This window comes from Enoplosus armatus, chromosome 7 (assembly GCF_043641665.1).
Source record: "Enoplosus armatus isolate fEnoArm2 chromosome 7, fEnoArm2.hap1, whole genome shotgun sequence".
NCBI classification, from domain to species: domain Eukaryota; kingdom Metazoa; phylum Chordata; class Actinopteri; order Centrarchiformes; family Enoplosidae; genus Enoplosus; species Enoplosus armatus.
The window spans coordinates 4914105-4940304 of NC_092186.1; the positions used below are offsets into that span (position 1 = coordinate 4914105).

At 42.2% G+C, this 26200-nt stretch overlaps 1 protein-coding gene across 3 annotated transcripts; it reads right to left on the minus strand.

Annotated features, from left to right (window-relative positions):
- Nucleotides 1–1272: 1272 nt before the first annotated feature.
- On the minus strand, nt 1273–25886 carry gng12b (guanine nucleotide binding protein (G protein), gamma 12b). 3 transcript variants are annotated; one of them, XM_070908463.1, is made up of 4 exons: nt 25796–25863; nt 20708–20773; nt 3282–3401; nt 1273–3183 (listed from the first exon to the last, which is right to left on the minus strand). In XM_070908463.1, exons 3-4 carry the CDS (start codon nt 3372–3374, stop codon nt 3058–3060), a joined length of 219 nt encoding a protein of 72 aa, XP_070764564.1. In that variant the 5' UTR covers nt 3375–3401; nt 20708–20773; nt 25796–25863; the 3' UTR covers nt 1273–3057. The 3 variants fall into 3 exon arrangements, with proteins under 3 accessions (XP_070764564.1, XP_070764566.1, XP_070764565.1); XM_070908465.1 differs by lacking the exon at nt 20708–20773 and having other exon boundaries at nt 25796–25886; XM_070908464.1 differs by lacking the exons at nt 20708–20773; nt 25796–25863 and adding an exon at nt 11943–11981.
- Nucleotides 25887–26200: the final 314 nt, after the last annotated feature.

A 26200-nucleotide genomic window follows, 5' to 3' on the forward strand; every position in this document is an offset into this window, starting at 1 on the left:
GGTGAGATATTGGAGATAGTGGATTATTGGCTTATCCTGGAGCTTCTCCACCGCACTGACAGGTAATACAATCACTGCAAACAACGCTGCGACAAAGCCCGTGCTATCCATCATCTGACTGGACTGAGGGTTACGTTGATGTGGGCCAACAAATATGGCCTGACCTGATTGTGGATGTAACATCACACCTGAGGTGACTGAGAGAGGAGTGGAGAGGGCTGCTCAGAAGAAGCAGGGATTATTGCATAACGTGGCCCAGGGGCACAGAAGAGCTTTCACTGAGAGCAAACAAGAATGTTTATGTGCTCCTGACCTGATAATAAAAAAAACCCATCCGGTTGTTTGAACACAACGACCTGTGCTTCCAACAAAGAAATTAAATTGGTTAATAGCAAGCCTCGTTAATGACTAATGGCACCAACGAGTGCAAATTAGGTCAGAGCAGTTTTGGCTGCTCTTTCTCAGTTTGGGCCATGAAGTGTCACCACCCTCAAAGTACTGACTCATGAATACCAGCAGAAAGCAAGCTGTGTGTAACAGCTTCATATAAACTATAATAGTATCTAGTTTCCCCCGTGCGAACACTTAAAGGAAGTTAAGCAACAGGGACTCTGAACACAACAGGGACTCTGAACACATCAGTGACGCTTAATGTAGCCGAGAACAAGACGAAACGGTGCTAACCTCTGGCCATGTGGGATTATCTGTCGTCATTGCATTTCACATTGGTCAAAAGCAATAATCTGCTAAATGCCTATGAGTTGCATTTATTAGAAGGATTATTTGATTTTGCTGGCCACATGGCAGCAGAACAAGCTGTAAACACATGGCTAACATGTTAGCAAAGACTTGCATAATCATCCGGCAGACGCGGAACAACGTATTCATTTGGGATAGTGTTTCTGTCCACCCGACGAATAAAAGTCAAATTCTCCTTTTTGCTCTGGTTTTGGTCTTCACAAATGTCTGAGATAGCTTGTTAGCTGTAAAATGTTCTATGTCCACCAGCTAGTTGCCAACTTTGTCTGGTATTTGACATTAAAGCAGGTCGTGTACAGTCAGTTTTCGGAGCTGTTCTTAATGAAAAGTGCTGTGGCTGATGAGAGCAGCAGGAATGAACCAAAACAGTAAAGTTGAGTGCCGTAAAAACCAAAACAATGAGCTGCGAGATGCTAACTGCTCCATAGAGCTGAGGGGAACGGCATAGTTGTGATTATACTCAATAGGTTTGTCACACAAATTCATAAAAAAAACTCAAAAATACCAAATACATCATTAACCAAAACAACACATTCAGTTTTAATTCAAAAAGTTGAATTAATGTTGCAAAACATAAATTCAAAGCCGAGGTTTGACTGAATCAGTACAATCCTATAAAGTACATTTAACAGTTAAAAGCAAGCACATACTGTGGTTCATGGAAATACATACTGTGCTACACTATTAATGGACATGTGAGATATATCTTAATGCAATGCATTATTGAATATGAGCCATTTTGAAATATGATGTCGTACACAGAGTATACTAAGATGTACTCCCTTCACCCAAGGGCCGTTCTTATTCACAGTAATAGACAACAGCACTTATGTGACTAAAAGGTAGTTCAGAGGTTGAAGCCGGATCACTTCATTATTAAGGCCCTGGTAAAATTGCAAAGTGAGTTTTGTACGAGCACGCAACACAAATGACATGACGTCACAGCTACACACTGCCAGCCATATGTTCTCACAATAAAATCAAAGTAAGTTTTAGAGCAGCTGTAAACATGGAATGTTTCAAACTCAAGAGTATAACAGTCATCTGGTGTTTACAGGTTTCAAAGTGCCTCAATAGTACAGTAATAAGCCTTGGCTCCGCAGACAGTAAACAGAAAACTGCTAGCAAAAGATACATATTTTGGGACATGGAAAGTCTAATAGTGACATGATATGATGGCACAGATTGGTCTCAAATCTTTTTTCAGCACCTAATGAATATTTGTGTACATAAGTGAAGGAATACCTCATGCAATACTATACATATCTATACAAGTTTCATTTTTTAGAGATACTTGGACCAAATAAATTTTTAAGGCAAATGCTAACGAAATGAGCAAAAAAGAGAGACCTCTAGACTGTTGTGTCAATAGAATTCACCTCCTCCCCTGGTATTATTTACATCTCATTCATCATATTTAATAGCTTTGCGTTGGATTTAAAAGAAGTAGGTGTGGAAAGTCGTATAACAGGAATGCAACTAGCTCGAAGGAAAGAAAATCCAGTCTACACTGTATGTGAACTATTTCAAATTCTAACGCTGGCAAAATAAATTCTCGATATCTTAAAAGTAAAAATCCAATCAACATTTAACTGAATAGTTTGTCTCTGGAAAGGCTGAATTATACATGTCAGGACAATGTGTCTGTGCTAAGAGAGTTGGGAACAATATGATCGCCATTGCTATTATTTCTGACTGTGACTAGAGGACTAAATATCAAGCAGGAGCGGTCCATCAGTTGCAACGGACCCCAACTGTTGCCATTTGCCTTCGTGTGATGGACAGCACAGTTTGCTCAACAGGATATCATTATCTTGGGTGCTCATTATCAGTAGCACGCAAACTACAACAACTGTTTCCTGAAGCAAGCTGGATGAAAGTAAGAGGTGAATCCTGAAACCCTAAATCTGATTGGAGCAACGATTGAGGGGGCTTGTTTATGCACACTGTGATAATTAGTCAGGAACTCTCCCGTCCTCCTAGTGGCTCCTTCTACATATTGTCAGATAACAGTGCAGAGATACAAAAGTCACCACTGAGCCTTCGTAACAAACTTTTTATCGTCTTTGTCAGAGCTAAAGTTTTGATCCGAGGCCACAGCTTCAGACTTATGCCTGTTCTTTGGTGTAACTGCTGTCTGACTGCAAGGCAGAGAGGCGTACATTCCTTGAACTGCAGCAGGCATGTGAAAAGGTTGAGGGGATACACTGGTCTTAAGATATGTTTTTAAGTGAACAGTATTACGAACAGCCTTTTTTCCACATAAGAATCAAAAGGTGGAAAAGTTCAGGTTTTGCCCTATAAAACAGTGCAAGGCTTTTTGTCCTTGAAAGGGTTCTCTGAAGCGGGGACGCCCATGAGCAGCGGGTCATTCTTGGCATGTTCTCCGCAGTAGCGCATCAGGTCTGATGAAGCCTTGGACACCTGCAAAGAGACCAGTCCACACACTGATCTACCTTGGCATACATAGCAGAAGTAGGACACTCAAGAGTGGCGGGAATGACAATGAATATAAAAGGCACCTTTATCCTCTCAATGCTGGCCTCTATCCTCAGCTGCTGCACCGTCCGCCTGGCCTGAGCTATGCTACTGGAGCTCTGCATTTTTGATGACATGGCAGTCTTTGGCAGCTGTGCTCAAACCTGAAAAAAAGAAATACACTTACTGTACTTACATTAATTAGAGACGCAGTTGGTATTTGCACAAAGGAAACCGACAAAGCCACAGTGTAATACATCTACTCAAGTTATTCCTGGCATCAAGATGTTCTGTGGAATGAAAGAAGCACAAAGGTCAGGCTGCGGCTAAACATACTGCTATCACTGTCTTTATTCAAAGTCAACAATAATTTTTATCCCATCAGCAAGTAAGTTAGTTTACTTAGAATGTATGTTGTCATTGGTAACTAGTACCTTTATTTAGATATCACAGTCTCTGTTTTTATCTAGTTTGAAAGCTGTTTGCAATTCATCCCAGTACCAGTTCTGCCAAGGTTAGTGGTAAATATAGGATATCTAAGGTTGAGTTATTATTGGAACAGTTACAAGATCGTTATGAGAGAAGACGTGAAGTAGTTTGGAAGCTTCACAGATGAATATCATGAGAAGATTAATTATTCTTTTGATAAGTTTAACTGCTTAAGTCCTAGGTTGGAGTAGAACCAGGGGCGTACAAAATTGTGTCATCAGCATAAAAAATGATGTTGAAGTACTGGTATCTATGTATAATAAAATAAATAAGTAAATAAATAGTTATGGTTCCCAGGGATAGACCTCTGAGGCGCACGATAATTGATAGCACGGAAGTTTGATTTGACACCAGCCACAACAGTCTCCCTGAATGTGACATCATGTAAAACCTATTAGACTGTAGCTTGTTGTGGAGGATTTTATGATTGACAGTATCACATGCGTTTGAGAGGTAAATACAGAGTAAAGCACAATATTACTTTTAGTCCAGTGTGGAAATCGCTGACACTGCTATTTCTGCAGCTGCAGGTGAAAACCAAATTGCTATGGTTGTAGTACATTCAGTGAGTCGTTAAGGGCACGTAGTTGTGAGTTAACCAAAGATTCTTTGGATTTTTGCCACAAGGGAAAGCTTAAAAATGGTAGACGCACGGCACTTTTACGTGTAACTTTTCCATGTATATTTCCAATTTAAAACTTTAACAAGACTAAGAATCTACAGCTGTGCTAGCAGCTCAGTGAGACACATTGCCACGGCGATGCTTTGAGCTAAATGCTATCAGCATGCTAACATGCTCACAATGACCATGCTAACATGCTGATGTTAAGCAGATACTGTTTACCATTGTTACCACCTTAGTTTGCCGTGTTAGCATGCAAATATTAGTTAATTAGCACTAAAGACAAAGTGCAAATGAATGTCACTAGTTTAGCAGGTATTTTGTCACAAACCACAGAATTGTAGTAGTATTGGTCAAAGTATTGGACAAATTTGACTTTGTGAAATTTGACTTTTTGAATCATCCTGTGGGGGACATGAACGTCTGTACCAAATTTTCAATCTAGTAGATTAAATTTTCACAGGATAAGTGAAAACTATGACCAGCTGGTGACACTAGAAAGTCAGGGGATCACTTAAGTCAGACAGATTCATCCTCTGAGTACCATGAATATGGTGACAACCTTTCACGGCAATCCATCCTATATTTGTTAGATATTTCAGTCTGGATCAAAATGATGGACAGACCGACAGCCTGACATTTCCATCCCTGGAACCATGCCAGTAGCATGGCTAATAAAAATGTAGATAATTAAAAAAGCAGCACTTAGTTTAATGAATGAGCAGCTTTGCACAAAATTGCAGACATAAGAATTGAAGTTACTGCACAAATGATGTCTGATGTCTACATGCAATTTCCCAGAAGTGACAGTTGACATAATCTGGAAATGACTCAATGTGCGTAAAAGCTGTGGCCCAACCTAACTGACTCTTGTTTCGCAATTCCCACTTCCAGGATATATTTGTTTGATTTTGACAGCTCATTACGTCATTCCCTGAACTACTTGTAGGACCGGCTGTACAGTTGCAGCTTGTGTTCTACACAAAGACAATTTCTTAAAGGAATCAGGAAAGAGGAACCGCCTCTAATGCAAGAAGAACACCGTGTACACGCCTTTGAGAATTTCTTTGTGTACAATTTTCTGGCACTGATAAATTGCAGCTCTCTTGTTCCTTGAACAAATAAAGAAAAACACACCAGAAAGTAGCTCTGTGGGACGGACAAAAATAATCTTTGACATGTGGCATGGTTAATGTTTGCTCTGTGCTTTGGTGCAGGATATTACAGAGGAGGGGGGACACGCTGTAACGGAAGTATGGACTACACAACCGACTAAAGGAGACAAGACCATGCATCCCTTTAATCCCCCCACCCACTCCCTTCCGCTTCCTCCGCAGGAAGCAGCATCACCAGTTACCCTCTAAAGTATAAATGATAAAATATGGGGTGGAGGTTTTAAAAATAGAAGCCAGTAACCAAGGAAACAGACGCATAGCTGCTGAGGGACTATTGAAGCTTTCCTAAAGAAAACAAGACATTAAAATCGCAATTGCAAATTTTTTTTTTTACTATCAGATGAAGCTATAGCTGCTTTCGTAGTTTTTGCTTTCTTGACCTATGCACTCATTGTTTCAGGGAACTTAACACTCAACACTCGTGCCTCTCCTGTCAACACAGCTTTAGTTTTTAAGCCCTCAGCTGCACCGGCCAGGCATGAGAGGACACAGGAAAACGGAGAGCTGCGTCACAGCGGGGCTGGTCCTCACCTCTCGACGTCTGCAGGAACGCCGTGTGACGCCAGCGGCTACTATAGGGCTACTATATAAGTTTGGAGGGAGGCACCAGAGGCGTAATTAACTGTAAAAGAGGTTTACAAGGCTAAGTGTTTTCTGTTTTACTGCTCCCATTGTTGAGTCTGGTTTTCACTCTTCATCTCCATCTCGTCACTTTGTTTGCTTATACGCTATTGCTACATTGCATTGAGCCCAAGAAACATGTAATCACACTGCAGCAGTCATAGAATTGGGGACTGCGGAGACTCTTCCCCTCAAGCCAGAAGTGCCAGATGTGGCACACCCTCCGCAGTAGTCAGTCTGGCAGAGGTGAACCAGTTTAGAACACAAACTTGCATCAGGATTGGTCCATCCCCCCGGTGTGGGCACACACAGACTCTGCTGTGCAGCTCTTCTCAAGGAGCCGTCTGATCCAGTGCTGAATTTCAAATAATCCTCTGTTTCTGAGCAGCATGGCGGCCAGCTTTACTGTAACCCTGCTGGTTCTGAGGGATTATAACATGCTTACAGACAATATCTGCTTTTCATGGGCCTCATCATCGTGAATAGTTCAATATTTTGGGAAATAGGCTTTCTTTATTCTTTATTTGGGTCCCCATTAGCTTCCACAAAGTGGTCACTAGTCTTGCTGAAGTCCACACAAAAACTACTAGATATGAAGAAACTGACAATCATAGCCTACAATGAAAAAAATAAACAAAATTGTCACAAATACGCAGCAACAAAAAATAAATAAATAAAAAGAATCAAAAAATTTTCAAAACTGCACCAACAGATGACCAGTGCACACAAGTATATACTAGTTTTTCAAAAAAGAAGTTATTCCAAATGACATTTAGCATGAATAACAGAAGACAACATTTTAATTTAACCTCCGCAGCTAGTCATGAAAATCGTTTCTGCATCTCACATCCACGAGTACGGAAAGGACTTATCTGACTGCTCTGTTCTGTGCAAGTTCTTTTTTAGATGTTTCTCAGCATCACTTGACCAAATGACAGTACTCCAGGTGTCACAGAACAAGTGACCTAAGCAACGTCAAAACACTTCCTTGAAATTGCCATGCCCTTTCCCATCATGGAGACAATGTAATCAGTCTAATCAGACCAGGAGAGTAAATTATCACCCGGTAATTTGGTTTTAATGACCTGTTTGTTCAACTGATATCCCATCTGCAGACAAACTGGGTGCAGTGGCATAAGCAAAAACTATCCTACTACTACCAAATACAACACATTTAGTACTAATTTGTCCGTTCTGTAGATTCTCTCTCAGCTCCACTAATGTTGGTGGAGCCCAGAACAAAGTTGAGTCATCAGCATACATAGCTTGCTGAGAATAAGATTCAATTCAATTCAATTCAATTTTATCTATATAGCGCCAAATCACAACAAAAGTCATCTCATAGATGAGGAGATTGATACCACTCTCATGTCTGTACACTAAACTTCAAACTACAGCCAGCAGCCGATTAGCTTATCTTAGCATAAAGACTGGCAGCAGGGGAAAATAGCTGGCCTGGCTCTGTCCAAAAGGTTAAAAAAAAAAACCTGCCTACCAGCAGCTCTGAAGCTCACTAATTCACACAAACACAAACAAACAAGTTGTAGTTTTACAGAGGGTTCTGAGCCAGGCTAGCTGTTTTCCCCTATTTCCAGTCTGCGAAGCTGAGCTAACGTCTTCAGGAGTGGAATCAATCTTCTCATCTAACTGCAAGAAAGCAAATAAGCACATTTCAAAAGATTTTGATTTATTGGTGTTTAATAAGTGAAAGCCGCTACTACAATATATGTGACCAACTCTTTCTACAGTGAACACCAATTAGATGCAAAATTGGAAGTTGCATAAGGACACAAGTTATCATTTTGGAATCAAAACCTCAGTCAAACAAATGCATGAGTGAAAAGAGTCATTCCAGTAAAACAAACACAAACAAGCAGGGAAATGTGTCACTGCAGGGTGTGTAATTCTTTGTATGGACTGAGCCTTTAAAGTACTTCTAGCCAGAAGAATGTCTGCAATGCCTGCAGCTGTGGTGTGCCTGTCTGCAACCAGCATGTGTACTTATGTGTGGTGAATGTAAACCTGTGGCACACTAAGAGCATTGATAAAAATGTATTTGAAGTCCTACAGTAGAGGGATGTCTTTGATGTGGCGGTGGGTGCTTTACACAGGTGGGCTCCCACAGTGCCAACAGAGAGGTTCTGCAGAGTTTATGTCAGCAGGTTGTTGCTGGTGAGTAACTCTACACAGTGCTGAGATCTGCTGCCTGAATAAATACACTAATAACTTAGTAACAGCGTGACAGGACTAAATGTGTAGTGAACAGTGGGACAATACTCATCCAGCTGGCACATGCATCTCTGTCATCTCTCATCCACAGATGGCTGACAGCTGTATTTTCTTAAATGACTAATCAATGAATCAACGCAATTTCTGGAGCTGAAACAATTAGTTGATTAATTAAAACGACAGAAAATGTATCAAGAACAATTTTGACTCATTTATTAAGCAAAAATAAAACGCGTTGACTGCTTCTAGGTTCTGCTTTTCTCTGTTTTATACAATTTTAAATGTCATATTTTCAGCTTTGGACTGTTTGTTGGACAAAACAAACAATGTGAAGACCTTCAGCTCTAGTAACTACTTCCTGATATTTTATAGACTAATTGATTCATCGATTAATTGAAAAAAATTACCGATTAAAGAACAGGTTCACATTTTTTCAAGTCTTTTAATTCTTCAAACAATACTCACGTGCCCACATGCATGTTGAACACTCCTTCTAAACTTCAGCCAAAGCTTGTTGACTTGGTTGGCTGAACATTAGACTGCATTTTTGCACAGAACAGGGACTGACCAGGAACAAATACAACACACAAAAACTATTTCAATGTAATGTTTAAAGAAATAAATGTTAGACCCTATAAATGCACTGAACGGAGCTCCACTATAATACATTATATCTGATATATCTCCTCACCAATGAACACATATTGGATTTATTACATTTATAGCGTAATAAAAGACCACACAAACAACCCAAGGTGCATTTTGCTCCCTGATTACAGAGGTGTTAGCCAGTGTCTGATAAACAGAAGGCAGGCTGAGAGCTCCAGCCTAACTGATTAGTTATCAGCTCTTCGGTTCCAAGAATGTTGGGCCATGGGACACTGAGCAGCTCCACTATCTGTCCGTTACACTGCTAAACTGCCTGGCAACAACACAGCCACAGGCTCTCGCTCCTGGACCAGGATCCATGGCCGCCTCCACAATAAGCTCCGAGGCTTTAGGGACATTTGAGAGGCACGGCGACAATGCAGACAGGCTATCAGCATTGTGCCACGCTCACGACCGCTATTGGGCATTGTGTAGAACAGAGGCACCGGGGCAGGAGTCCGGAGCTTTTACAAGTTTAACTGCGCCCTCATGAGCGCTAATCTCAGGCAGCCTGATGCTATCTGGGGGCCAGGCAGTCTAGTCAGGCGTGCAGAGGAAAGAGACAGAGGCCTCCCAGAGAGAGAAACAAACACACAGTTCTGAGTTAGGTGGAGACAAACTGTATGACTAGTGCTACAACAATCCAATCTGTGCATGAACATCATCGATTACAAGCTTTGATGGTGACAGATTCTTACAGGCGGCGTGGGTGCTGCCCAAAAAGCTTTTGAAGACCTAATGTGTGAAGTCAGCCGACATGAAAAGAAGCGCAGAGGACGTTTGGTGCTTGCGCCGCAGACCAAACCCGGAGATGAGGGTTCCATGCTGCTGAGTCATGCAGGCTGCGAGTTTCACCTGCCACACAGAGCTCTGCTGCAGCATGCAACACCTTAGCCTAGGGTGAGGTCAGCTGTGGGACAACAGATTCTCACTCCAGTTTCTGTCATCCTGTCCTTTTTCTTCCCACCTGGGCCCCATGTGCAGAAAAACAGGTTTCTTTGAGTGTGTGTGTGTGTGTGTCTGGTAACACAGCCTGCAGACTGTCGTGCCAGGCACTGGTCTTGTCAGGCCGTTTAAAAAGTTCAAAGCTTTGAGCACTGTGCTTCTTCTGATTCTGAAGTTCATATTCGTGCACACCCAGCAGAGAGGTACAGTGAATAACATCGTGGATTAGGGCTCTTCTTTGAAGTTTTGGCAACTTCTCTTTCATGCAGTTAGAAGTCAATGGGAGACAAGCAGCTAAAGAAAAAGCCTTGAACCAGGTGCCACTCTCCTCCACAACACATTATCGTGCATGGTAGATATGGCTTTGGGGAGATATTGCTTTGGTTTGATCACACAGAGAGGAGAAAAAAAAGCTGACACAAAAGGAAATGTCTGGAGCTAAATCTGGAAGGCCAGATGCCTCTATTAATAAAGAAATGCTGCCATGCAGATGAACGTGGGCGGAGGTTATCATGCTAACCTGTTGCATGCAGAGCACTCACTTTGAACAAGTGTAATAAAAAGAGGGTGTGGAAGGCGGCTCTCTAACCAGACCCTTTTCTTTATGTCATCATTTTTTAAAATTGTTTTTGTTATTTTAAAACAAAACAGACACTATAGCTCAATGACAACATGATAGTGTTGGTCGACCACTTTGGTCCAGACTGAAATGTCAAAATGGGATGGATTGCCATGAAATTTTGAACAGACCTTCATGGTCCCCAGCAGATGAATCCTAAAGTCTTTGATGGTCCTCTGACTGTTGTTCTAGCGCCACCAGCAGGTCACGGTTTTAAATTTCTCAACATCTCCCATGGACTGGCACAAACAGTCATGGTTCCACTGTATCCTAATTTTGTTACACAGGTTCATGTCCCCCCTCTGGATGAATTGTAATAACCTTGGTGATCTCACCACTTATGACTCATGACTAGCCATCGTCAGATAAAAAAAAAAAAAAGCCATTGCACAGCTATGCACAAGAAGGCTTAAAAAATATTGGAGCATCTTCGTGCCATTTACTGTCAATTTTAACTTCCTGGTATACAAACCGCCATAAGGGGCCCAAACTAAACTTTGGCTAAATGTATGGATGTTGGCATACACAACATTGTGCATCCTATATGGGTGAACAATTTGGCTCCTTCCAGATCCTTATTGAAAATATAAAAACTAGCGTGCAAAACTTTGGAACAGGGGGTTTGCAGTGTCTTTTTCCAGACTACATTATCTTCACTTAGATACTGGAAACACCTATTAACTCTGCGGTCATCACTACAAACTCTGTCTCAGCTCCGGTCTAAACGGCGCACACGGCTCCAAGAAGGAGCCCTCAGGGCACAGCTGAGTGCAACAGTTAATGAGCCCTTAGTCAGCCCTGTCTGCTCCCCGATCCGACGCCGTGGGAGCCGTCACGCCGCCTGTCTCTGCCTTATCTTGCTGTACACAGTCACTCAAAGACAATAGAGCCACACAGAGTGGCTCCACGAACAGAGAGAGCTTGAGAACCGCTTTTGTGGTTGGGTGTCAGGTAAAAAGTCGCAAATTTGATGGACACTGCATTGTATCCTATGCAAGTGAGTGAGTGTGTGTGTTGCAGTGTGTGCATGCCCTGTGTGCAAGGTGGGCCAGGCTGCTATTTCCTGCTGAGTGGGAGACATGAAAGATTTTCATGCTGCTGATATCTCTACACAAACGCACCAAGCTGTCTCCACCCTATCATGGGAGAAAAACTCCCACCAACTCCAACAAAAAAACAAAACAAAACCCGCTCTCAGCAGTTGACTGTATTCGTTGAAATCCCCCAAGGAGGGAAAAGTGAGCAGTGAGCCCACTCTCTCCCACCAATACTTCCTGGAGCCCGGGGCAGTCCTGGATCTGCATGGGTCTCCACGACAACTGAGCTTTGTCTAGACAGAAACCAATGCTCTACTCACCGGATAGGAATTCAGTAAACCCACAGTCCCTCATTCTCACACCACCTTTAGCCTGCCGCTCTCACAGGGCGCCAAACAACCAAGTGACGGCTCTCATTGTTACAATAACCCAGCATTTACACTCCGACCAAATGCACCACCCCGTCATTCATGAAAATAAAAAGAAATTGGTGCAAGAAACAAGGTGCATGAAAATCAGCCCTTTTGTACTTCTACTTCCTATGTGGGAATGTAAAACAGGGTGCAGAAAATTCCTCTCATTCCACCATCAACTGTAACACACGCCGATCACGTTCTGCTGGCTTCACATAAAGCATCAAAACCTGTAATATGGGATGCAGAGGGTGCAGCGTGAAGGGCATGGAGAACTGAATGACATGTTGATCTAAGAGGACGTTTTTTTCCCGACATGGTCCGTTGCTTAAGGATAAACATCAGCAGCTCTTCCTCGCCAGCCTTACAGTTACACATAAAGCTGACATTTTCATGCCATTCCTCCAAGGTTGCTCACACAGAGTCCTCTCACCTTTTCCCCACTTCCCCATACTCACGTGCCTAACTAACAGACACACACACACACACAGTCATTCACACATTCAGGCATCATTTTACATGCATGTTAAGGTTTCTCAGCATGGTACTGACTGCTGGGTGTAAAGTTTTCCTACAAATTCTAGTACTTTTACATGCGCCATTGCAGAAAAGCTGCAGAATAATAGATACTTTTTCATGCAGGGTTGGCTTTAAGCACCACAAACAAAATTTCATTCATCTGCATTGTATTAGGGTGGAGGCAGAAATCTCAAAAAACCTGGGCACAAAAAAAAAATTGATACTACAGATTTACACGATCCTCCTCAGCAGATTTAGTTTGCTCAGTTGTTGTGGAATTGGGATACAATTGAAAACACCAGGAGCTACTAAATGGACCCTCTGGTTCTGTCAACTGTTGCTTCTAAGGTCAAGAATGAACTTTCAGTCTCAATGTTTTATGTTATATTATTTATTTAATTCACACAGTATTGAACCCCTGAAAAAACACTAGAAGAAACTGAATAGAAAATGTTTGGCATGATTCAATTCAATTTAGGACACTCTGACATGCAATTTAAGTTGCATAGACTACACTGGTCTGCATCAAAATGGACCAAACCTCAACCAAATATTGATGATAGATTTGGTCAGCTACCCTCTCACATATGTTACGGTTGTGCAGCCGTCAACTCATTTCTGGCAAATAATATTTCATATTCAAATTTGAATTTTTAAAGGTTCTTGAAACATATGTTGAATGTTACACACTTTAAGCAAAGTTCAAAGTAACTTGCAGGATCTTCGGCTAAATCTGACTGGTTTTTGCCTTTTCTACCCTTATTGCTTTAAGAGTACTTCAATGGAAAACTATAAACTTTCTTGGTTTTGTGGATAAAAGACAAAAGAATTAACAAATTTCTTGACAGTTGAGAAAATCAGATATATCACAAGGGGCAATGCATGCCAGTTTCACACAACTAGCAACTGGTTATATTTAGATAAGATGGATGCAAACAAGACTAAAAAAACCACCTCTTACTGAATGGATCAGGACAGCTGTAAAAGGTTGCATGACAGATCACTTGAAGCATGCAAATACTGCATCAACAGAAAAAGAGACTGAATAAATAGAAAATGAAAGTGGTCTTGTGGTCTACGTAGTTGAGGGGAGGCTGATCTAATCAGCGCATGTCCAGCACTGAGGGGAGGTGGTGGCCGGTGATAGGGAGGCTTCTTCACTGCTGCCACCTGACCGCTTATCATGACCAACAAAAGACAGAGAGAGAGACAGAATAAGGGGAGGGCTGGGAAAGAAAACACAGCCCTCTGACCTCAGTAACAAGAATGACTACCCCCCCCCCCACACCCGTCTTCTCCTTCCTGTGAACTTTGGAGCACCCCAGAGCTGAGTGAGCACTAAACTTCACATAATGAGCAACCATGGGGGAGGTAGAGAAGAGGGCTGTGGAGTTAGACACCATGTCCAAAGTGTCCTTTTAGGAAGGCTCCACAAGTAGCTGTAGCTTTTGTCTCATGACATCTCCTGTCTAGAAGCCACCTGATTGCGAGCCTGCAGTCTTGACGCATTAGTAATCTGCCCTTCGGCCCAACACAAGTTTGCATACGTGGTGAGCTGAGCGATTCAGTGCAATGAAACAGGTATTATTAACTGAGAAAGAATCCCAAACATCCACCTCGCCCAGCTCTGCACAAGAGTTCCTGCAGACAAAGTGCACACTTTTAGAGGCAGCACACAGGGAATGTGATCTCCTGCTGAATGCAATCACTTGTTTCAGGATGATTTTTGGAAAAATGCATGACAATGTCACAATTGCCGGTACATATTTTTAATGGACACAACTGTGGATTTAGTTGTTTCTGCATTTTGCTGGAAGTTCAAGTTAAGCTGGTCTGAATAACAGCTGTAACCTCAGGTCACGTCACATCCAGCGAGATTGTATCACAAGGCTAAGATAACACTTAAGACAGAAATATTTTACCTCTTGAATGTATATCACAGCTACACCCATTCACACATTCAGTGCCTTGCTCAAGGATACTTCAACATGTGGACAGGGGGGAGCTGGTGATCAAACCCCCAACCTGCTCTACCTCCCGTGCAACAGTTCTAACCACTGCACCACCATGCTGCTCAAACCATGCCACATTATTGTTATATTCATATAACAATTAATATCATATATATACATTAATCATATCATGTTTTTTACTTGTTATGCTTTTACTTAAACCTGCAGTAACTGATTTTTGGCCACTTGGGGGCAGCAGAAACGTCTTAAACGCCTTTTAAGTTGATATCGCGAACTTTGTGAAATTTAACTTTGTGTTTCTGGCCACCTGATGAGTCCAAGTCCAATATTCACTGTCTTTTAGCTCTGTTTTTGGTCTCTACCAACTCCTGATGGAAATATCTGGCTCTTAGTAGCTACAGAATCATGCACAGCAGCTAGCCACTAACTTTGTCTGCCTTCATGGTGCTGAGCAGGTAGAGCACAGTGGCTTTTTAGAGCTTTTTTCGCTGAAAACTACTGCCTGCTAGGACTGAAATGATGCTAAGAGAGCAGTGAGAGTGAACCAGAGCAGTAAAGTTGCTGCCAGACAGCTAAACAATGAGCTGAAACTCACTATGCATCTCCACAAAGTCGAGGGGAGCTGCAAGGTCGGGTGATAATTCTCAGTAGGTTCATCACTACGCTACGAGTGACGCCTCTCATGTTGTCACATTGTCATTTGATACATTGTCATTATAAAAATCAATCATCAATTATCAGTTATAGCTGCTTTAAGTAAAATGAGTACTTCTTCTACCACTGGGGATCTATAAAGTTCCAGTTTTAGGAAATGGAAAATAAGAGTTTCTCATGCAGGGTGGGGAGCTTTCATCTTGTGACAAGGCAAAGTTGGGAGGACCCATCAGACTCTACATAACAACACAGTTCCTACTTAAGGTCAACGCATCATGGTGCAGCTCTGCAAAATGAGTATGTGTGTACGTTCAGTCTAGACTACTGTCCACCGTTAACAGGGTGTGACATTGTGGTGCAAGCGGGTATGTCCTCTCTAAAGTGCAGCCACTCGTGCACATCGGCACATTTTGCTCATGCATGCAGGATGCTCAGTAGCAGATGAGTGCCAACACGTGACGCTGACAGTTGTTATGACATGAAAAAAAAGAGGAAACAAATATACATTTGCAAAGCAGGAATGCTGCAAGTTAGAATCAAAAGGCCTGCAAGCATACCAAGTACCGCAATCCATGAAATCCCATCCCAGGATTTCTTGCAGGACTTCTTGAACTTGAATGTCAACCGCCACGTCTTCTGGCCGCCCCTGTCATTGTCTGGAGGTAAACCTCAACAGCTTTTCTCACGACAAAGCTGCCAGAACAGGGTTTGCCAGTGGAAAGTAAAGTGAAAGTAAACACGACACTTTTTAATGCACATTATCACGTTGCAGTAAATCATTTACAGTGAGAACATTTGTGCCGTCATGAGGTCACAAAGACCTATACAAGTCTGCTCCTTAATAAGGCATGCACGCACAGTTTAATAGCAATGTTAACCTGCTTATTACCTAAAAAGAGGAACTAATTTCTCTGCATTACCTCAGTCAACAATGACCAACATTATATGATATCCAAACCTAGTCTGGTGCAGAGAGTTCAAATGATGACTGAGCCTTTTTCAGTCATGCATTTTGGAGCATTATAATGCTGTATTCATTCAAAGCACCGACCAGGATCTCACAGGGAAAGTATGTGCGGGCCGGTTGCAGCGGTTTGTTTTCAGAACAGTGTAACTCCAATGGAACGCGGCTGCAAATGCCGAGCAGCATACCACCCTGTTTCGCCTCTAATGAACATCAATCAAAAGGCGCATTCTTACAGCGGCACAGACCACTGAGTGTATGCTCGCGAGGCAATGCAATTAAAAGAAACTTATTTCTGGACAGGAAAATATTTCCTTTGCCACTGTCTGGTGGAGGAAAATGTTTTAAAGAAAAAAAAATCAAAGCAGGAAAGAGCAGCTTGTAGAAAAGAATCCCAGGCATGTAACCAGTGGCTGGGCAGATTTTCTGGGCAGGGTGACATCCCGGCTGCCGCTTGGTGTTCCTCTCTTAACTGCCAGACCCTTATGTTTGTTAACTGGAGGCCGGCAGCAAAGATCAGGGTGGAATTCTTGTCTGGCAGACACGTGGCACAGGAGCGTCTCAAAGTGGACACAGATAAAGCAAGCTGTGCAGACTGTTTATTGTCAAGACCCTGTAGCCATGATCATGAGGGTTTTTTTTTAACAGCAGACATACGGTTGCTATGCAGAAGCATTTTCTTTGCATCAGTATGTAGAATGACGAATAAGAACTGGAGCAAGATTGTCTGAAGTCTGCAGCCATGCTAGCGCCTCTGTAACACTGTACTTTGGGGTAATTGCTAATTGTTCCCACTGTCAGCATGCTAACATGCCCACAAGGACAATGTTAACATGCTGAAAGTTTACAATGTTTTGTAAACCATTTTAGTTTAGTGTGTTAGCGTGCTAACATTTTCTAATTTATGCTAAATACAAAGCACAGCTGAGGTTGACGGGAATGTCTTTAGTTTTGCAGGTAATTGGTCAAAACCAAAGTATTAGACAAATTCAAACTTTGACCTGATGGTGGTGCTAGAGGAAAAGTCAGAGGATCACCAAAGTCATTAGGATCCACGGTTTGGGCCACATGAATATCTGCACAAAAATTACATCTTAATCCATCCAATAGTTGTTGAGATATTTCAGTCTGGATCAAAGTAGTGGTAGTGGACAGCGGAGACATGGTGCTAGCATGGCTAAAGACAACGTATATACATGAAATCCTCCGTGCAATTCCCTCCACAGACAGGGGGGAAGTCAGCACCTGGCAGGCAGTTGTGTGAAAATCCTGTCCATGGAAACGGGATCTGCAGTGACCTAGTTGTTGAGTGGGCTGATAATATGTCACAAGGAGGCAACAAGGAAGGGGGGGGGGGGGCATGGTGACTATACATCTGAAACTGCAGTAATAATTTGTACACACCAATGGTTTTGCGTAGGCACAATGTTGGCGGACATTCTGCTTTCGTCCCCCACAAAGCGCCACACAGGAAACTTTCCTGCGCTAATGAGCTACATAATACTACATTTTTTTGCGCTAATCTAAAGCATATGGTTTACATAGCAAATATCTTTCAAGGTGAACAAGAAAAAAAGTAGAATTCAGAGGCTGAGGGAGCCCCAGCTGCACACTAGTGATACTTTCTGTGCCCTGTGGCAAAAATGATGAGGCTGCTTGTCCTACTTCAAAGCCAACATGTGTCCACATTATAGCTGTGCAGATAGGACAGCTAATCTCAAGAGGTATCTGCGTGCATCCAGGGCACTTGGAGGCCACCCAGTGCACACCGATCCTGGTTTGGATTCCCAGAGTTAGAGGTGCACGCACATGAACGTAAATCTCTAGAAGTCTAAAGTTTATTTTCACAAGCAACACAGACTACATCGTGGCTCCTGAGAACAGAAGAAAGCTGCCAAGGACATCGAACATGAGAACCAAAAAGTCTTGAATGCATTCAGTTCTGTCTCTTACAGATCAAACAGGTTTTTTTCCTCTGCTTCCATGGAAAAATTGAAGCATGACATGTGTGGCGTGAGGGAAGCATACAGATTCACGTGCAGACATATGAGCTATTTCCATCAGTCTTAACATATGGTCACAGACGGAACCTGCACCCACCAAAAACATGGTCGTAGATGCAAGTCATCAGGGCCGATGATCAAATGAGTATTAACCACATTACTTCCTGCACAGGGAAGAGACACTCCTGCCTCTGCCTGTAGCTAACCAACATGAGTAGGAGTGTGTATGTGTGTGATGAGGTGGAAAGGGGGGGGGGTTGTTCAGGAAACGGACGTAGTGCAACCGAGCAGAAGGAAGGAAGCTGCCCATATATGAGCAGATGCTTATGAAACAGGATGGAGTACATGCCTGCAGAGGCCTGGGATCTCCCTTGGGGGCGACAATAATGCAGTAAATGTGTAAACCTCACACACATACACACACCCCGGCACACAAAAGCTCAAGTTGCACGGAGTCTTTCATTTTTCATTGAACTTTCATTCAACCTGACACTTCAGTTAGCATCCTACCTGAAGCTGTTATGTAATGATGACAATTAGGTGTCGGGAAGATTCTTTTTTTTTTTTTGCCACCAAACGCAAGCTACTGACCTGTGGTATCAGAGAGCAGGTTTCTGTTTCTGCCAGCTGTGCAGAATAATCCTGCAGCCGCTTAGCAACATGCAGTGTGCATGTCGACTGGGTCGCTCTTTCACTCTCACTTTCACATTCACAATTACAGGTGATGTCCACGCGATCAACCGTACCTTGTTGTCTCTGGGTAAACTACACCTTTAAAAATTGTCCCTTCCTCTGACCTAAAATTGATTGGATGAATTATTTTTTCTGTTCCTGCCATGTTAAGGGACTGACCGACTATTATTGACACTATATTTTACTCTGTTCAAACTATCTAATATTGATATGAGGTGTGATTCTTCTTGCCCTCATAAATCCCCACCCAATCTCCTTCATTACTTCCCCCCACAGAAAGAACATCATTGTGTTGTACTCAAGTATGTGCAGGATATCGCCTGCATGACTACAATGCAGCAACTGGCCTTTGTACTTTCAGCAACATGTACCGCCACAGTTTTTACACGTGAAATTCAGACAAAACGGCCAAAAGAAGCAGACATACATGATAAAGTAGCGTTGCTGGACTCTGCTCAAGAAATACATGACTCCCTTATTCACAGTTCTGCTGAGACCACAGAGAGACAAAGAAAGAGGTTTCTGGATACTATACCAAAGTCAGTGATTTGACCAACCAGATAGAATAGTAAGCAATGCACTACAGGGTTATCTTAAACCTGGGGGAATACAGATAATAGACTGCCCAACACTGCCATCATGTGGAGGAAACGTGTTAGAGCAGAACACGGCATCATCTGTTGAACACACTGACACTACAACAATACTTACATGTCAATATGCCTGCTGTACTGGTCATGCAGAGATCGATTAGAAAAGCGTCTTTGAAGTAAGTGACGGGGTGGAGATAGTCGTTCTGTGTCGAGGTTTCCCTACACAGTGTTTCCGTGCAGAGATGCAGTGGAGGTACAGTGACACAAAGAAAGAACTTTGGATACACTTGATTTGCGAGACTCACACTGCTGAGAATTAAGTTTTGCGTAGAACAAGATTGTTTTTGCCTCTCATCACTTACACTGAAATTATGTTAGTCAGGGATCTCTCCAGTCACCAATAACTCTTTCAGTCTACATAACGAGCATGTGGGTATTGAGAAAATGTGAATCCATCCTTTAAGGGGGAAAGGTACAAATTTTTTAATGAGTGGGTAATGTTCTAACCTTTAATGGAGATATCTGGCCAGCAGGTTTTTGCAGTGAAATATCTCTTTCATGCCTGATGAACACCAGTTAATCAAGCGTAAAAGCATTTCAAAGATAATTAAAAGAATGGAACATCCAGACTTTGGCCATGATCGGCATCCAGAGCATGAAAATAAATAAATAAATAAAAACAAGTAATATCTGATAACTACCCAATAGTCAGTTATGAAGCATCCACGTCATCACCAAGTAAAATATAGCATTGCACTTCCAAATAGTTGGAGGAAAGACGAATGGTCAATATCTGCGAAATTCAAAATTAGACTCCCTAATATAACGAGTCAGGAGTATACAGTTCCCATAATGCTACCAATAGCATATATTTATCAGACCCTCGCAGCCTAATAAATGCCCACATCTTTCAAACTCCACAGCTGACTAGTACTCCTCATGATTAGTAAACTACTACACAGATTAGAGTAGAAACATCCGCAGTTTATTGGCGGGTTATTTAGCCAGTATGATTTAATGTAATAGCCCTCTTGCTGCCATTTGAAAAAGCACTGTAAAGTCTGTTTGTATCACTAGAGGGCAGCACCTTAAAGGCAGTTAATAACATCTGACTGGCGATATGAAAGACTTCTGGGGTCTCTGATTAATTATGGATGGACTGGTGAAGCAATGCTTGTAACCTGATCCTTCTCTCAATTACAGTAAAGGCCGGGGACGCTGGCAGGCGAATGTTGACTCCAATGGGAGCCGGTCTACTGACAGAGACACTGACCTGTGTGTGGGAAAAGATCTCAAGGAGCATGTATTGGGTGTTCCCGTCTGCGTGAGCAGCATAAATCTGGAAAGAAAAGCACAGGAAATGTTGAAATTACTAACTAGCCGTGACGGCAAAGCAAACAGTCAAACTTGAATGGGTATTCAACACCAGAGACTTTTAGCTGGGGAGTGTCGGGGAAACAGAGGTGATCCGTCAGTGTTGAAGACGGTCATTTTTTAACCTCTTCAGAAACGCTGACAGATTTGTGTGACTATAGAAAATTGTTTATTTACTGGTTCTCTCAGCAGAGGGCAAAAAAAAAAACCCGTGAGAGCGTGAGCCCCCACAGCGTGATGAATGTCAGCCCACTGATCATTAAGGGAAAATGTTGAGTACTGGCATGCCAAATCTGTTGTGGGTGAAAATACTCCAGCCTCTGCTCCAATTGCATTCATTACAACATTCCAGTGAAACCAGTTAGATGGCCAGTCTGAGAATTCTCTGTGTCGCCATACACTTTCTGTAACAAGTGGAGGAGGGGTTTGGTGGTGTGAACAAGAGAGCAGACCGTCCAAAACACTGTTTACTTTCTTTTTACTGTTTACTTTCTTTCAGCAGTCACATACCTCCCTGATTTAAAGGCCTCACCATGCACTCTTATACATACAGTATATATAAATATATATATGTATTTAAATGAGAGTTTGTACAGGGCACTTCCCTGCAAAGATGAGTAATTAAAAACAAAAATCATTGAATTTAAAAAGCAGACTTTCTTGACCTCAGGAAGCCACGAGAGGTTGCTTGATATGCCAACTGGTAATTCTTTATACTGGATCTTCGATAGCAATGGTTGATCTGTTAAACGAACACTCTGTCAGTCTGTTATTGTACAATGCTGAAACCAAAGATGTTTTATTACCTGCTGTTTTCCAGTTGCTAAGCAACCTCTTACTTCCTCGTTTATGATTTACCGCACTGTCCAGTCTCAGTGCAGAGTGATGGCGGCAGCTAACGGGAACTAAACACCATAGAATAAAGACAATAAAATGTAGATGCTGCAGATACAACAACACATACAACCTGCAGTGTCGTCATGGTAACAACACCTCTCCTCTCCTCACACGGTGACAATATGAGTGTCATCAACAATTTCTGTTTTGCTTATTCACTAGCTTTTGAACTACAGCCTTATAGTTAGTATTCACTCCTTCATTCACTGCATTTATTTATTTAAATTTCATTCATTTAGAGGGACCTTTTGGAATCAAAAAACACGCTGAACCAATCAGTTGCCAGGAGGAGGGCCTGAAGAGAAAGATAATTAAATTTAATGACAATGGCTTTATTAGGAGGCTCATTCCCCTGATGCTGCACCAGGTGCACCACAGAGACCTGAAGGTGCTTTGTGTAATTGTGTCAGTTGAGCTGCATACCATGTGGGACTGAACGCAGCATGTGTCTATAAATATCTGGCTGCAGCAACATGACAGGTCACTAGCCGGTGACCTGGCTACTGTCAACGACATCCTGCCACGGGGACAGGAAGAGCAACAGAGAGGCAGTCACACTGTCTGATCAAATGAGACCAACTAGTGTCAGTCAATTCTCTGCCAAACCCACGTGGGAATATATACAGCAAAATCCTGTATGTGGCGTATACTTGTTGCCTCTCAACAGACTTTCAATCAGAGATGCATGACAAGAATAAAGGATCAACTTGCAGTCAGTGTGATTTCACCCATAGCTACAGCCAGGTTGCCTAGGCAGCACTGGGCTATTTGACATCAGTATCCCACCACCTCCATATTCTAGTTACTCGTGTCACACAGTCCTACTGTATGCACATTTACATGAACACTAACATTCTTGTTATGATCAGGTTTTTGGAGAATTCTGGCGCACAAACACAACATGCAAATTGAGTTAATTCTAAAGAAACCAGGATAACCAATCAAATAAACGGAGGCAAATAAGGCTTCTTACTTTTGAAGTGATGGATTTTTTACTTCCTCTAAAGACACACTCCTCAGCTTGGTTACCGTAGCAATAAAGCATTGCACTTGAGCTGAAAAGACAGGACACTAGCATAAAGCTGAAACTAGAGGTTATTTTCATTATCAGGTATTCTGTGGATCTTTTTTCCCCCAAATCATTGATTCATTTTTTAATGGAGAAAATGTCAAAAGAAAAAAAATGCCAGAAATTCCCACAATCTAAAGTGACATAAACAAAGCAACAGTTCATATTTCAGAAGCTGGAATCAGGTCAGTTAAAGCTTTTTGGTTTGATTAATGACTTAATGAAACCTACTGTTGATTACTTTTCTGTACATTGACTAATCACTTAACTGATGAATCTTTTGAGGACTACACTGGTTTAACGGTCTTAAAAAAACTCTCAAAAATCAAAAAGGAGCTGCTCTGCTCCAGCGACCTTTGAATGCTTGGTCATTGCCTGCTGGTCACCACACAAAATGTAGCTGGTTGTTCCATCCTGAATATGATTAAAGACATAACTGGGATACTAGTGTGCATGTAAACACACTAAACAAACAGAAACTGGAAAGCAGAATCTGTGAGGAAAAGCCAACATAACTCACGGGGTCCATTGTGAGAGCCTTCATCACTTGTTGATAAGCAGTTAACGCTTTGTGCTCTCAGCAGCCTCGTGTCTTTGTGCTCTCAGCAGCCCCCACCCGTACTCAGTGGCTTCATAATGCCTTCATCACTGTGATACGCTCCAGTGAGGAGGCCGAGAGAGCTCTGACGTGTGTCAAAGCAGCAGAAGCATATTTCACGCATTACTGAGGGCTAACGGGGCTCGAGGCCGACGTCGCTGCTGTGTTGACTAGCAGCATTCTCTGAAGGTCTTTGTGACGAGAGCTGTGACGCACAGGCCAGCTCCCCGGAGGCCGAGCGTGGAATTCGAGTTGAGGGATGGGGAGGGAGGGAGTGGGGGGGGGGGGACGCTCTCTCGAGATTAAACTGCACTAAGGTCTCTGCACCAGTGGCTGTGGTGTAACCAGGCAACGGCGGCCCACAACCCACGTCACCACCCAAAAGCCCACTCAGGTAGACTCACACTCGACTGCCAGAAGCCACGTTACTGAAGAGATGCATCTCCCAAAAACAGAAGAAATTAGAAATATTCTACTATGCCTTTAAAAACACTGATTCCTTTCTCTTTCAGGTCTGTTGGGCAGTTTAACAAGATTCACATTACAAGCCCTCATCATCAAATATCATTCTTGCTTGGTGCCACGATCATGATTTATACCTACTGGCAAGAGCAGATATTCAAGTAACCAAAGACTACAAGACTATAAATATAAGCATTTGCTGCACATAGCACAACAGTACTGACTAACTCGTAGCAACTCAACAGCACAGACTTGCTGCAGATGTGAGATAAAGCTAAAGTGTATTTTCCACGTTATGCAAAAAAAAAAAGTAGTAGTCTTCAAAAAGAAGTTAATTCACTGATTAAAAGTCTCTCTCAAGAAACATAACATTTTAATTCACATGGAGAGGGTACATGAGCTTCACTCCTTATTTATTTTGGTTTGTGCACGTGAACGAGGGATGGCTCGATACCACTTGTTCATGTCCAAATACTGCAACCTTTAGTGTCTGCCGATGCAGTCTTTTTCCCCTCTCTTAAAACACTAACTGACAACATCTAACAACTAACAACTCTACGTTATGAACGGAACACACAAGCAAGCTGCATTGGAAACAATATAAATACATATCCAAGTTCAAGCTGTAAAGTTTCTTTCACATATAACCTCTGGGGTTGATCAGTGTCTCATCAGTGTCCAGCGCTGCTGCCACACTTTAACATGATGATCTGATGAAGACGCTGCAGAGGCCTCACTCACAGTATCGGATCGGCACCTCCCAAACATAAACACAGGCTAACATCATTAAAGCATCATTATTATGATAATGTCATGGGTATGAAGTACAACCAGTTACCAACAACTACCTCAGAGGCTTTTCTTGGACGCCTCCAGTGAAAAAGCAGCACAAAACAGCACCGCAGTCAAAGCGAAGATAAAATGCTTGAATGAACAGAAGGTCAGCAGCTCAGGCTGAGAATCAGGTGGAAAGATGACTCTAATATTTAAACAATGAGCGGCATATTCCGCCAAAGTCCACATTGTAAAAATGTTTTTTTAAACATTAGTATTCGCCAGATATACAAGACTGCAGACACGACCAACCTGACCTTTCAACATTTTCCCTTTCTGGTTTCTGGACACCTGGATGGACGCCTACGTGCTTCATGTAGATGATAAAAACACCGCTGATGTCTTCCCCCTCATAGAAATGTTGGATGTACATCAGTGTCACAATGACAACAGGTAATAATCTGACAAATGGTGTCTCAACAAATCCAACAGTCATTTGGCCTATGAAATGTCCAACCAGTAGACCAAAAACCGCCCAATAACCAACTGATTTTCACATAAAACAAAGAGTCGTAGCAGTGACTTCTTGCATTTGGAGAGAAAACAGACCCAAAGAATGAATGAAAAATGACTTTATCGATCAAAATAGTTGCAAAAGTTGCAGTCAATTAGTCGTTTGAGCTCTGCATGTTTCCCAAGCCAACACCACCCACTTCGGGTGATTTTGTACTCCAGTAGACCAAACTACCAACTTAAATAAAGGAAATACTGAGGCCCTGACGTCCCGCTGTGTTCTCTAATATCCCATGTCTGACCTAAACTTTTGATTCCTTCCTGATTTATTGGGACATTGAGAATAATATCATTTATCTAGTATCGTATCTGTGAATATTGATCCTTGAGCTTCTCAGAAACACACTATCATGATATTACTGATATATATTCCTTCTTTATTCAAGACCACCTGCCACTCATGCTGCTTTGAAACACCTGTCTACCAACCAGCGCTAATGTACAGGATATAATCTGCCCATCACTTAAAGCTGACATATTGAAACTCTTCCAAATGAAACAAACACATTACATTCATTACACTTGCTTCCTGCGCATTACTGTCCACACACCGCTGCCATGTCATGTTACAGTCGCTGGAAGATTATTCATGTAATCTCTGTGCTGATACTCACCTGGCCTCTCGGATCCGACAGAGTTTTTGTTTTTTTTTATCATTCAAAGTCGAGCCATGAAATAACGCGGGCGGAGGTCGTTTAATTAAATAATTTTGAAAAAAAGTAGTCTATCTTTGTCGAATGAAAAGTTTCACGACACAGAAAATAAACACTGAGTCCTGTTGACGTGAAGTACAGACACAGAAGACAAGGAGGGCTGAGCTGAGCTGAGGGGCTGGGGCTCTCACTTCCCTGCTGTTTGGAGGATAACAGCGCCCTCTGTCGGTGTCATGGCATTTTACCATTGTATATACACTGACCACCACCACCCCCCAAAGGAAAAATGCCTACTTCTTTTGAAATGTCTGTATGTATATTTCATTATATTTGTGTAAAATTCTGAATAGACTATATCCTGTGGAT